At 38.7% G+C, this 14,635-nt stretch overlaps 1 protein-coding gene across 3 annotated transcripts in view; it reads right to left on the reverse strand.

The window, feature by feature from the left end:
- LOC127634176 (partitioning defective 3 homolog) overlaps positions 1-14,635 on the reverse strand; it is a 582,251-nt gene that overhangs the window by 261,684 nt on the left and 305,932 nt on the right. For all 3 annotated transcript variants that reach the window (XM_052113607.1, XM_052113605.1, XM_052113604.1), the window contains exons 10-11: positions 13,192-13,331; positions 11,075-11,203 (exon numbers count right to left, since the gene is read on the reverse strand). In XM_052113607.1, coding sequence (XP_051969567.1) covers positions 11,075-11,203; positions 13,192-13,331 — 269 coding nt within the window. The remainder of the gene's footprint in view (positions 1-11,074; positions 11,204-13,191; positions 13,332-14,635) is intronic.

Consider the following 14,635-nt stretch of genomic DNA (forward strand, 5'->3'; position numbering starts at 1 on the left):
TTAAATTAACTGGTTTTATTAAATAAAAATGTTGTTTAATATGACAAAATTTACTTGAGAATTAGTTAAAAGCAACAAAAGTCATTTTTTACAAGTTAGATCAAGTAAAAATATATTATTGACTTAATTACAGGTTACCACTTGTCTTCAGTGTATGCAACACAGTATACAATCACAAACATTTAAAGCAGTAGAATGCTACATTGTTGTCACATGAACTCATTACATATCATCTCAGATATGAAACAGTTATTTAATTTTTTTAGATCTAGTAAAAAAATATCTTTACCCTTGTCTTTCTAAGCAAATAGGTCTAAAAGAAGATGCCAAAAACTTATTTGTGCAACATAACATTTTGTTGTGGGATCCAGTATTCCATGCAGTTGCTCTGGTCGTATTTTGTACATTTTGGCAAATGCAGTAGGACATTTTTAATCCAATTTGTGTAAAAATATATACATTTTGCCAGTTCAAATAAATAAATGAATACATATAAAAATAAACACATACATAAATAGAAAACCAAATAAATATATAGATTTTCTCCTAAAAAGTAAAATATATTTAATTGTTGGCGTTCCAATCAATTCAAAATTCAAAAAGCACATGCTACAAAATGATGGCTTATATCATTTCAGGTTCATCTATCACACTGAAAATGGGAAAATGGAAGCCGAACACAGAGTGCTGACTGTAGTACATCATCCAGATGTTTCATTCATAGGGATTATTTGTATTTTGTACACATTACACGTAATGCATTACACTTCTTTTTGGAAAACAGTATACCATTCCAAAAACACCTATTCTGTCTATGTTTGAAAGGAATATTTGTGGTTCAATACAAGTTAAGCTAGATCGATAGCATATTTGTGGCATAATGCTGATAACAAAAAAAACAAAATTGACTTGTCCCTACTTTTCTATAAAGAATTCCAAAAATCGAGGTTACATTGACGCACTTACAATGGAAGTGAATGGGGACAATTTCCAGAGGGTATAAAGGCAGAAATGTGAAGCTGAGTTCAACTTAAGTTTCTCTTAAGTTAACAGATTCAAAACAAATATGGATGCCTGGGCCAATAAATGTAGAGATCTGACCTTTCTGTTGGCAATGGAAAAGACATGTGTATGTGCAAGTGTAAGGTAAATGCACCATGAACAAAGCAATTCTGAGAAACTATAGATAATATCTCCTGTGAAAAATTGTAAAAGATTTGGATAAGCTTGGTCTTGAAAAGGTCCAAAGCAATGGCATGGAAAATAAAAAGTTTAATCGTTTCTATCGGTTCCAAACAATTTAACATTCACAAAATCATTCCAAGCCATCTGAGCTTTAAAAATAGACACATGAAATGTAAACAAAAAAGGAAATGAGCAACAATAAGTGTAGCATTTTTCAGAAACAAGTACGAAACAGCCCAACAGATTTTGAGAAGACTGGTGAAATGGGAGTCGTTGGGGAATACTTTGAATACTTTGCAGAATATCAAGCCAACTCATCAACGGTTATTAACATAGAATCTGTCACACATTTGTCTGGATCTGGCCTCAATAGACACTATAGATCCAACTGTCAGAAGACATCAGCATTAAAATTAATTACGCAATTAAGATTCTCTTAGCTTGGCAGATTCAGCCTCTAATGGATCAGTGAAAAGTCTGAACTGGTCATGAAGTGGAATTTAATGTAGTGTTTAATTACTGTTCTGAGCTGAGCTGAAATGACATTCCTATACACCCTGTCATCTAGTCGGTACTAGATTTTAGACTGAATCACTGAGATGCTAAAAGCTTTGATGAATTTGGTTATTGTACAGTATGTTTGAACAAGGTAATAGTTGCGAACATTGACTCCAACTTGGCGTGAGCTGCAATTGACTACAGATGGGCATATTATTGGAACATGAATGCAAAAAGATCATTGTTATTCATAGGGCTATTTTCTGTGAACCCGAGTCAGAACATTAAAGACAGGAAATTGTTTCAAGAGTTCAAAAACAGCTTGAGATTGAGTTTTCCAAACAACTGAACTCAAATAAGTTGTGACTGCTCAGAATGCTCTCAATTACCACATTCTTTGGAAAACAATGACATTAGAAAACTTAAAACTGAGGAGGGGAATTCACTAAGAATGAATTCTGCCCATTAAAAGCACCTGTTATTGCAAGTAGTGTCTGCGCTGGTTTAGTGCCAGATTTACTGAAGGAACTATTCAGACCAGGCAACAGTGCAAATGCACTCTGCCATGACTGTAGAGCAGTACCCCACTACTGTTATCCAAGAATCTGAATCATCTCTTTAACATGCCGAAAGCTTGAGTACATCGCACATCTGGATATATGCCAGATTATAATGCTCTTCTCTATTATTTGATCATGTTTTGGTAAATTACAGCTGATAATTTTGATACAAAATGTACACAAACATCTTTTTTAAATCAAATAAATTTTACTGCCTAATTTCATACATATTTGTAAATGAAGCACAATCTATAGTGAGCTAATTTACAGAGAATGCTGGCGTGCTTGTTCAGAAAGAAATTACAGTTCTATCAGAAAGACTGATATTATTATTGGTATTATTACAAACGAAAAGTTACTTATTTAATTTGGCGTATGCCTCGTCCTACGGTTCAGTACTCAGATGCCGCTTGAACCATCAGATTCTGCCGCAGGCGATGACTTCAGTGGACCGGAGCCAACCCCTGCCCAGGACGGGACATTAACTGGTGGGGATGGGGTGGGTTGAGAGACAGCTGGCAGGCTTTTTTACAGCGGAGGCTGTATTGTTATTGGATGAGATGGATGATCTGATAGATGAATCCCGAGATCTTCCTGCTAGAACTACGCTTACATAGACTTAATTTAAGGACTCAAGATGCAGAGCTATTTCAGCACTTATTGGACCTACTGAATAAACTATATTACAGGCGGTTAGTGTATATGAAGCAGGTTTTTGCACTGAAATACCATGCACAAAAGTGTGGAGTGGTGGTGGCGTAGTGGGTTAAAGCACATAACTGTTAATCAGAAGGTTGCTGGTTTGATCCCCACAGCCACCACCATTGTGTCCTTGAGCAAGGCACTTAACTCAAGGTTGCTCCGGGGGGATTGTCCCTGTAATAAGTGCACTGTAAGTCGCTTTGGATAAAAGCGTCTACCAAATGTATAAATGTAAAATGTAAAAGTGGCACAATTGTTTAGTGAATTCACCCTCCTCTCTTGCACCTCTTGTCCACACAAGGCCAAAATGGAACATTCTAAAAAAACTCTTCATCACTATAGTTCCAATGGAAAACAATGAGGTTAGGAAACTGAAATAGAGTTTTCAAATAAAATCAGATAAGTGTGAACATAGAAATCCGATTTATTTTATTTTTAAACGCATTGATTTTGCTATGTTTACACCTCTCATCCACACTGAAAGAGAGGTTTCCTTCTCTGAAAATAGAGAATTTCGATAATGCTCTCCATTACCGCATACTCTGGAAAACGATGACATTAGTAAACTGAAATAGAGTTTTCAAATGAAAACAGGTAGTGTGGATGTGGCCTGAGTTTCATTTAAATCCATCCGTTGCATGGTAACACTTTACAATAAGGTTGATTAGTTAAAAAATTATTAACATGAACTAACAATAAACAATACTTTTACAGTATTTACTAATAGTGGTTAATGTACATGTATGTGATATGCTGTATGCTAATTCATTTATTACATTAAAAGCGTTAACACATTAGATAATGCTTTGTAAACTAGCACAAACACCAATATCAGCCAAGATTTATTAATACTGAAGAAATGCTGAAGAAAAATTATGTTCATTATTCGTTTATGATACCTAACACATTAACTAATGTTAATGAATAGAATATTATTGTAAAGTGTTCCCAGTTCCACTCCATCTAGCTCTTTTACATAAAGAATACGTCCTGTGTGAATGCCCCTTAATCCAAACCAAGCGTTAACTTCGTTGAGCTTCTCATATTGACAAAAATGCCATTGCTGACAATTATTGTTTATTCAAGACCAATCATTGCAGTCACTTGCAAGTTTTTTAGTCCGTTTGTTCATCCCTAGTTGAGAGACCTTGTTCTCTGACTCAACAGATTAAAAAACTGAAAGTTTCCAATGACCGTCAAGCCAGTTTTGTCTTCAGGCTCTTCCCATTTATTTTTGTTTCTTTCTGTCTGCTGTGGCTCCTTAAGACTTTACATTGAGTTATTTATTTTCCAGTGGAAAAGGAGGTGATATACAATCACTACTTGTCACTATGGTTTAGCAGCAGTCACAAACATGCACATTGGGAGATCAAAAGCACCGATAAATTACGGCCAGTTGTGGTCAGACAGCCGGCAGCGAGCAGCTTACTTTTTGTTTACACGTTGGAATTGCCTTTGTGTTGTGTTGTTTTAATGCTCTCACGCCGCCACTGGCCACATTAGCGTTTCGGATAATTGCGTTTTCTGACATGAATAATTCAGCAGCAGAGTGTTTGTCAGGTGTTGGAGTGTATGCATGTTGATTCACATATGTGTGTCTCACTGAAATGGCAAGGTAAGATTTTATCAAGAGCAGGATGTCTGTCAAAATACATTTGCTCCCTTGCGGCTGTTTTCAGTTCTTTTCTCTACTCTTTTATCAACAGTGGCTTATCATCCAAGTTTTTGATGGCTCCCTGAGATGCCTATCACATCTCTCATTCGTTCCCTCTCTCTCCATCTTCTGTTCCATCTGTCTCCTGCTGAGTCCCGCTCCCTCCCGCTTTACCCAGATCCTCCCACTTTCATCATTTCTCATATTCTTCGCCCCGTTTGCTCCTCCATATCTACCGCCCTGACTATTCATCTATGCTCCTCTGACATTGTTCTTTCACCATCATTTCATCTCTCATATCTATTCTTCCCCCCAGAAAACAGATGACTGGTTTGCATTTAGGAAAACTATTTGAGATGCAAATGTCAAGATGGCAAGGTGTTGGTCATGGAGTGCCAACAGACCTGTCACTAACCATTCGATACATTTTTCACACAAAAATGGAGCTTTCACAAGCTTCAATCTCGTTGGCTGGCTTCACACAATTTCAAGGAGTCAGTGTGCGAAGGTTTTTATCAGTCTGCAGGAAACTCATGTTTACAATTTGCCAGTTTGCTTCTAAAGAAGAACTTATTGCTGGATTTGTGAAGTTCATGGCATTGAATCTTTTAGAGATATTTTAAGAGTGCTTATTTGAGACTCTAGTAGCAAGTAAACTAGATATCCTCTATATTACACTTTGCTCTCAGGGCTATATTAGATTCCAAATCTAACAAAAAGTGAACTGTGGTTGGTCACTTCTGCTGTTATTGAGACTTCCTGTCCATATGGGTGGTTCTTGATCAGAGTAAGCAGCTGTGGTAGCTTATTAATGTAGACTTGGCTTTGTGTTGGAAAGTGTCATTGTGAAAGACTAGAGGGGTGTTCAAACTGACAGCGATTTGCCGTGACCAAGTGACGTGAAGTCTTTAATTTTCAATAAGCTAGCGAATTTCTGGATACCGGTGGCAATGCGACAAAGTTGAACAAAGCTCAACTTCATGCAAATGAGCAGCAACATGATGCATAGACTACCAATGGGAGGGCAGAAAGTGATTTGCCACCTGATATAAGCTCCTTTTCTACCATTGGGCCTTATGGCTCTCATTATGAAACATTGCCATTCCGTACATATCCGGGCTCATTGACACGGTTAATGATTATTTTCTGGATATAAATGGACTGATTGAGCAAGTGACCAATCGTGAGTCGTCACATCACTGTAGGCTTTCCACCAACAGGGTTCTCTGTCTTAACATTTGGTTAGCAAAGCATGTTGAGAAATTCAGGCTGTAAACAGTTTAAATTCATACCATACCAAATCATGCTAAAGTGGAAATGCTAATTGATGCATTGCTCACGGCATTCAGAACATTATGGCCCAATGGAGGAAAAGAGCTTCTAGTCGAATACAGCAGTCAAGTAAGAACCAACAGATTTGGCAACTTTCTGTGTTGCAGATTTATCAAGTGGTTCACAACTCCTGAGGCTTGGTCAATTTTGAGCAGTTTTCAAGTTTGTTCAACTTTGGCGAATTTGCATCGTTGACCAATATGAAGGCTTGTCCATCGTATATATAGCACATGTGGGTTTCACAATCACTTCATCTGGTCAAATATCCTTCACTTACTGTAGGTGTGACCAAGCTTTAGTGATACACCAAGCTAAGTTCACTGACCCAGAAAGGGTCTAATGTTTGACACACAAGTTGTTGATTCACCTGTCAGAACAGTAGAAAACAATTATAATTGTTTAAAGATCAACTCAGGACTGAGCGATCTCATGAGTACATGAAACGGACTTTCCCACATGACCTATAATTGCACTAAACTAACAGCAGCACCTCAGCCACACCTCAAAACACTCCAAGGACAGGATTGATCCGGCCTCAAGAGCTCCTTTAGAGTACACTGAATTTTCCTATCGTGCTGCCTCATCATCACAATCCTCTTTCTCTCTAAAGGGCAAGCGCCGACCATGGGCATCAAAGCTCATTTTTCTGCAGTTCCCTCAGGACTGGACATCGGCTGTGAGCAAAGGTTAAAGCTGATGCCCCTATCAATAAGTCACTGCACTGGCCAGCTCACGATTGACGCTCAAACTTTCAGAAAATATCTGCAATTCCCTTGACACCTGGAAGGCTAATCATATGCATACTTATAAATGACAATATACAAATAAGACTATCCTTAGCACATCCTTAGCTATCAGAATCACTCGTTATTTTCAGAGTGAGATGTAGACTTGTCCTGGAAACCTGTCCTGAGGATATTCAAAGAAAATGTCCAGGTCATATTTAACCCCAAATCAATAAAAACAAAAAACCTACAGTTTGGACCATTATGAGTTTTTTACAATGTGATATTATTTTCAGGACACTTGTACCCCAAATTCTTATTATGGTGACATGTCCGAAAGTTTTACCTTTACTATTCCCCTTGTTTTCAAATGAGGATTCACATTACCATAACAAAAACTTATTATTATTAAACTGAAAGGAAGTACCAACAGAGTATACTCATTTTGTATTTGTTCCTTTTAATTTTGGTGTAAAATAGGACCTGGACATTATGTTTTCGGGTTTTGTGAGAATCACCCCATGCTGCAAAACACTTGTTCACCTTGCTACTGTGCATATTAACCATAGTTTACCTGTCAGGGAATACGTTTTCTAGTGAAAGAATGACAGGTAATAAATTAGCTTAATAAAATGTATGTTCTTAAGTTTGTATACCTAAAGTGTGACATTTCGGGTACTACTAGCATCATCAGGCAAAACTGCAAAAATACTAATAGATTTCAAACAAGTTTCCCTCACACTACTCTCATATGTCAATGGTCAAACACACACACACATACACATATGCAATAGCCTCATCCCATAACTCACATCATGCTACAAATGGCTTACTAATAGTTGTCTTTACATATTAAGTTAGGATAGGAAGTATTTTAACAAAATAAATGACACACTTAATATTTAATAGTTTTATTACATAGTAATAGCCACTTTATTAAAGCAATAAGGCCTTCACGGCCATGCTACACAGCAAATATTGCCTTGGCTACCTTATTATTAAAAACCCATAAACAAGCAGTTTGTCTGGCTGGTCTCATTGAAGAGCTTGTAAAAGAAGATTCTCTCTCATGCAGTCATATACTGTAATAACTCGATGTTAGTTGTGTCCTGTTATTAAACATCATAAAGCTTAAGTCGGGTTCTCCATAATTGGCTGTGTTGATTTATTGTACTGTAACCTGTCACTGAGGCATGACTTCAAAGGCTCTCGGTCACTCAGTATTTTGATTTAGAACTTCACATATGATGTGTTAATGGTCCACTGCCATGATTGGCTCGCAAGGCAACCTTACCATAACATCTCCATCATCTCACCATATTGAACCACCACATTCTCTCTCTCTCTCTCTCTCTCTCTCTCGCTCTCTCTCGAACCCACAAAACTGCTAAATTAACCCGCCTCTCTCTCTCTCTCTCTCTCTCTCTCCACTTTATATGCAATAAGTGTCAGCGGTGCAGCAATGCTTTTGTAATCTGATTTTTATGAACATACTTGTATGGATTATAGAGATCCTTTAATGCCTGAATGGTGTGAAAAGCTGAAGTCTCGTGAATGTTAATGTGACAACAAGATTAATGAAGCATCCAACACTTTATCTCTTATCTCTCTTAAATGTGTCTTCAAATCCAAATTTTAGATAGGGAGTCAATGGCTACAGTCAGACATCAGTGTTTAAATACCTAAAAACATATTTATTAACACGTAAGTGGAGATGTGAGGGGCCGTTCAGACTTTTTCTGTAATTTGGTTTTAGAACCTGGTTGTGACTCAAAAGTAACAAACTGTTTAAACAGAAAAGTATTTAGCACTTAAAATAGGACTGAAAACCATATTATGTTGCTGTGTGAGCATAGCTGATGAGAAACAAAGTGGAGAGAGAGAGAGAGAGGGAGACTGAGAATTTGCGAAAATGTGTCTTCATGATGGGGTCTTTAATCAAATCATGCCTGAGCTGGAGCAGGGAAGCCAAACCTCATCTCCACCCACTCTTGCGGGACAGCACAGTCTCTCTCCTTCATTCACCCCAGGCCAAAATTAAACAGAAATCAATAAGACTGTGTTTGAACTCTCTTCCAGTAACATGTTTTCCAGGCATTTATAAGGATACATGGATCATTGCATGGAAGGGTCCAAAATTAACATATGCCAAGCACCAAATGCGAATTTAGATTTAGCAATTTAGCTTTAGCCAGTCTGCCAGTAACTTTATGAGGTATAGCAGCATAATGCAATGTTTATATCAAAATGTGACATTAAAAATTGGATCCTCACTGTTGCAAGTGGCATGTATGGTTCAAATACATTTAAAACATACACTAATAAGCCAAAACATTATGACCACACACAGTGGCCATCTCCTAACATGGCCACATGTAAAGGTTTGGGTAGATCAGATGGTAAGTGAACAATCAGTTCTTGTAGTCAACATGTTGAATGCAGGAGAAATGGGCAAGAGTAAAGAGTGACTTTGACAAGAGCCAAATCTTTATGTCCAGACGACTGGGTCAGAGCATCTCTGAAACGGCAAGGCTTTTGGGGTGCTCCCTTACTCAGCAGTAGTGAGTACCTAGTGAAAATGTTCAGAGGAGGGAAAAACCACAAACCGGCGATAGGGTGTTGGTGCCCAAGGCTCAACGATGCATGAGGGCAATGAAGGATATCTTGTCTGGTCCGAACTGACAGAAAGTCTAATGAGGCACAAGTCACAGACATTTTTAATGATGGTTACGGGAGGAAGGTGTCAACAACATACAGTGCATGGCACCCTTCTGCGTATGTAGCTGCGTAGCCAAAGATCAGTCAGAGTGACCCTGTTCACAGTCGTAAGCACCTACAATGGGCATGCGAGCGTCGGAACTGTACCTTGGAGCAGTGGAAGAAGTTTGCATGGTCCGATAAGTCACGTTTTCTTTTACATCACGTGGACAACAGTGTACATGCGTGCTGCATACCTGGGGAAGTGATGGCACCAGGATACACTCTGGGAAAACAACAAGCTATTGGAGGGAGTGTGATGAGCTGGGCAATGTTCTGCTGGGAAACCCTGGGTCTGGCCATTCATGTGGACATCAATTTGACACGTGCCTCCTACCTAAACATTGTTGCAGACAGGGACAACCCTTCAAGGCAATGTAATTCCCTGATGGCAGTGGCCTCTTTTAGCAGGATAATGCTCCCTTCCACACTGCACACATTGTTCGCAAATGGCTTGAGGAACATGATGAAGAGTACAAGGTACAAGCTCTGGCTTCCAAATTCCCCAAATATCAATCAGATTGAGCATCTGTGGGATGTGCTGGACCAACAAGTCCAATCCACAGTGGCTCCACCTCGCAACTTACAGGACTTGACAGGATCTGCTGCTAATGTCTTGGTGCCAGATACCCCAGGACACCATCTGGGTTTTGTAGAGTCCATGCCTCTGCTTGTCGGCGCTGTTTTGTTGGCATACAAAGGACCAACAGCATATTAGGCATAGTGGTCATAATGTTTTGGCTCATCAGAGTATGTCATGATGCGTCCTGTGTGTATAATCCACTGGGAGGCATATTAAGCCAGAACATACTCTATGAAAGTACGCAAATGTGAATGCTAGGCCAACACATTGCAACTGTCCTGCTGTATATACCTAATGTAAGTTATTTCTGTACTATGGCGGTAACACACTTTCAAAATGGCTCTAATAGTTCCTTTCAAATGTCTGTGCTATTAAACCGGATGTGTTATTATTCAAGTACTGTAGCTAGATATTAACATTCACAGTTTAATTAGCTTTAACTTGCTCAGCAAGATTCTCTTCAAACTTGTTCCGCTAGGACAGTAGTTGATTTGAAAGAGAAAACTTAACATAGAAGAAGAGAGTTTACAGTAATTCCTGCTATAGTGCCCCTAGTGGCAACACTGAGAATGCATTCGTTACTTGTGTTGTGTAATGAATTGCGTTCTGACACATTTGGAAAGCAACGGTGTGTGAAATTGAGCATATGTAGCTAGAAGTGTAGTGTAGTACTGCATGATAGGGTTTTATTCTTCAAATAAATCTGCCAGTCATCAACACTGCTAAGTGTAAAGTCAGACAGCCAGTGGGAACTTTTGGCATTTACTGAATTAAGGAGAATCTTAATGGAACATTAACCTAGAGATAAATTTTATACAACTGCAAAGGCAGCCTGAAGTTTTTTACTCCAAAATGAGTTAAGGCGGGTGACATCTGCCTCTGTAGTGCATGTGACCTAAATGCTGTAGGCCCGCGGCAGGAAGGAGTTGAAGAGGCCATTTCATGGTGCAATATGAAATCTGTGTCATATTAAGGAACAGTTTAACAGTGGCCAGTGTTAGGACATTTTAAAATGGGAGGTGTAAGGTTGCACTTTTAGAGCTGTATCTGCATGCGAGAGAGAAAGGGAGAGACTCACCACTTCGCGTGGCAGGAAAGAGTCCTCTTGTCTGACGATGAGTAGACCTACAGTGCCTCCCATGGGAGTGGAGCGCAACAGTGCCACAACCTCCTCCTGAGTCTTTCCATTCAGATCCACTCCATTCACCTGCACACACACATACGATATAAAATAATAGTAAAATAATAAAAATAATGTTGTCATCACATATTTATCAAATACACTTTGCAAACTGCATGCACATTATTTAATAAAACCCAACAGCTTTGAACTCCACATGAAAAAGTGTGGCTGATAGCATCAGAAAAGGCAGATTTTACTTTTGCGTCAGCTGTCATAACGTGTAAGATATTCAACAGATATTGAATTTTTTTCTTATTTCTTGTGTCCAATGCACCTGCCTGAAATCATTCCCATGTGTGAGGGGTGTTCATTTATTGTACCACTTATTTATTTGTATAGAATATCAAATGTCTTTATTAAAAGGATGATTATTTTCATCCATGACATGCCTTATAATGTTGTGTCAACTAGACCTGTCTAGATACACAATGTTTCTCTTACATCATGTTTTGATTTTTCCACCGACATTGTTCACAAAATGATAATCTGGTAATCATTAGACGCAATTCAAAAGGTAATTTGCAAAGTATGTCAAAGTTTAAACAGTTTGAACTTTAAGCATTGTGGTGCAACATTCATACAATGCAAGATGGTGAGCAATGTTGTAGCTTGATGCTTCGCTCCATAACGTTGCATTGGGAAAATTGATGTGAGTCATGTGAAAGTGTGTTGAATAAAGCAAAACATTTATATTATTGAATTTTGAAAATTGAATTTTGTTTAATCACATCCAATCATACCTTACTCTTTGTTGCAGCAGCATTATTTTGACCATGACCAGACAAACCGTCAGATTTTGGGCAGGGTACCAAAAATCAGGGAGTTTTTCAATTAAAAAGTGATTTAAGGGCTGGTCAAATGTGTGTGTTTTGTTTAGTTGTTTTGTGTGTGTGTTTGTGCATCCTGAAGAGGCTAATAAATGGCAGCAGTGTATCTCCACACACATGACAATACTAGCATATGCTGCCTCATGGAAATGTGAACTTCACCGGGAAGATCACATATCAGGTTTGGCACTTAAATGCCATATTTTCCATTGGTTATGAATATTATGCTTTTGATTATTGTATATTATATGTCTATGTATTGTGCGATTTAGTCCCTGCTATTTTGAGTAGTGTTTCACCCATATGCATTGTAATAAACATTATTTAGTCCTTAGTCCCAACTTCAGATGAATAACCAAATAACCGGTTGTAATGCTCAGACAATTGCGAGGGTTCACAAACAGTTATTTGGTTATTCATCTGAAGTCTGGACTAATGATTAAATTATGTTTATTACAGTGCACACCCCTACCTGATATTTCTATGGCAACTCAAAGCCACAGGGTGAACCGACAGCACTCTGAAAGGCCTTGACTCCATTAAAGCGACGAAATATGGCTTGTTAACCCAAATGGAAGACATTCTGGCTCTAAGGTAGCACCTGATTCTCGTAATCAGGCTAATCAAGCCTCAGAGAGGGATAAAGTCTGACTGCAAGCTGCAGCTGTGTTTGTCTTTTTGGTTCAGTTTGATAATAAAATATTATTAATATCGTCAAGACAGTTCTCGTCTTCTCCTATCCATTAGTCCCTTTACAGTGTCCTACTCCATTTTAAATGAAATAGCCATTGTTGATTGGCTGTCACTGAAAATCAGCCATCAGCTATACAGTTGTTCTTTATTCTTTTCATCTATTTTCATCTATTATGTAATTTAAATTTACTTTCAGAAACTAAAAAGGAACGTGCTTCTCACAAGGGAAAGAGGCAAACAATGGGTGTCTTGCCTCCAATAGACCAAACAGAATGGAATAAGGGCGGACATCCTCCAGGCTGCTGTATGACACAGAGAAATCAAGATGTTTGTAGTTGTTTTTTTATACCACAAAAATGGGAAAATCATGAGAAAAGCTCTGTTTGATGCTGAAAGATCTGTACAGGAAGTTCCATTGTTACAGGAAGCTGTGAAAAGGAAGAAGTTGTTAGGGGTCATATGTTGCTCTCAATATCTTCCACTTTTTCTCACCTCGAGCAGCCGGTCTCCGGCTTTCAGACGGCCATCCTGGATGGCGGCTCCACGGGGGAGAATATTCTTCACATATATGGGGGCGAAACTTCCAATGGGAACGTCTCTGGAGGTGATGCTAAAACCCAACCCCTCCGGACCTACAGAGGAAAAATAACAAAAAATACATCAGTAAATGGACTGAAGAGTCAGTCTATAGACCAAACATGCTGATACAATGACGCCAGTCAGCGACAGAGCCTGTTCCTCAGTGGGGCCTGGCCGACCTAATCATGAGCTCAGCCCTCCCTGGCAACCACAACCCTCTCTTACAAGTGATACAATACTGGGGTGGTACTATGGTACAGTGGTTAATAACATGGTATTTAATATGTACCATGCTAATGATTGATTTGGGTACCATGGTATTTCAAGAAACCTTTTTTATATATATTTTTGTTAACTGTCCGGCTCACTCTGAGAGAGCTACTGTATAGCCCACCTCACATTTTAAAGCTGGCATAGGGTCTGGTCAAGGAGCAATTGACTAAGAATGAATTGTGTCTGCTAATAGCATCATGTCTTTACACATACTGTCTGCATTGTTTTGAGACATTAGCAGACAAAATGTGTAGTGTTGGGCGACCTCCAGGAAGAGAATTAGGAACCACTGCTCTAATAGATATCAAACAATTGCAAACACAACACAAGTTTGATCAAAAAACAACGTTTTGTCAAATATATGTGTGGCACATTTATTGGCACCCTTTTAGTCAATACTTTGTGCATCTTTTGCCAAGATGACAGCTCTGAGTCTTCTCCTATGATGCCTAATGAGGTTGGAAAACACATGGCAAGTGATCTAAGACCATTCCTCCATATATAATCTCTCCAGATCCCTCAAATTCCGAGGTCCATGCTGGTGGACTCTCTTCTATTTCAGCCCACAGGTTTTCTATGGGGTTCAGGTCAGGGGACTGGGATGGCCATGGCAGAACCTTGATTTTGTGGTCCGTGAACAATTTTTGTGTTGATTTTGATGTTTGTTTTGAATAATTATCCAACCAGGGCATTGTTCTGACAGAGGCAGTCAGGTTTTGATTTTTTTATTTGTTAGTATTTGATAAATTCCATAATGCCATGTATCCAAACAAGATGTCCAGGACCTCTGTGGGCATGAGGTACTTTTTCATATGGCTACCTCTCTGTGAGCACCAAACCCATCTCTTGTGTTTGTTGCCAAAAAGCTCTATTTTTGTTTAATCTGCCCATTGAACCCGGTCCCATCTGAAGTTCCAGTAGTGTCTGGTAAATTGAATACGCTTGAGTTTGTTGTAGGATTTTTTTCTTGAAACCCTCCTAAACAACTTGTGGTGATGTAGGTGACGTCTAATTGTAATTTGGAGAAAATCTGACCCCAAGACTAATTTCTGTAATTCTCCAACTGTGATCATTGGAGAATATT

The sequence above is a fragment of the Xyrauchen texanus genome, chromosome 41 (genome assembly GCF_025860055.1).
Source record: "Xyrauchen texanus isolate HMW12.3.18 chromosome 41, RBS_HiC_50CHRs, whole genome shotgun sequence".
In the NCBI taxonomy this organism is placed as follows: domain Eukaryota; kingdom Metazoa; phylum Chordata; class Actinopteri; order Cypriniformes; family Catostomidae; genus Xyrauchen; species Xyrauchen texanus.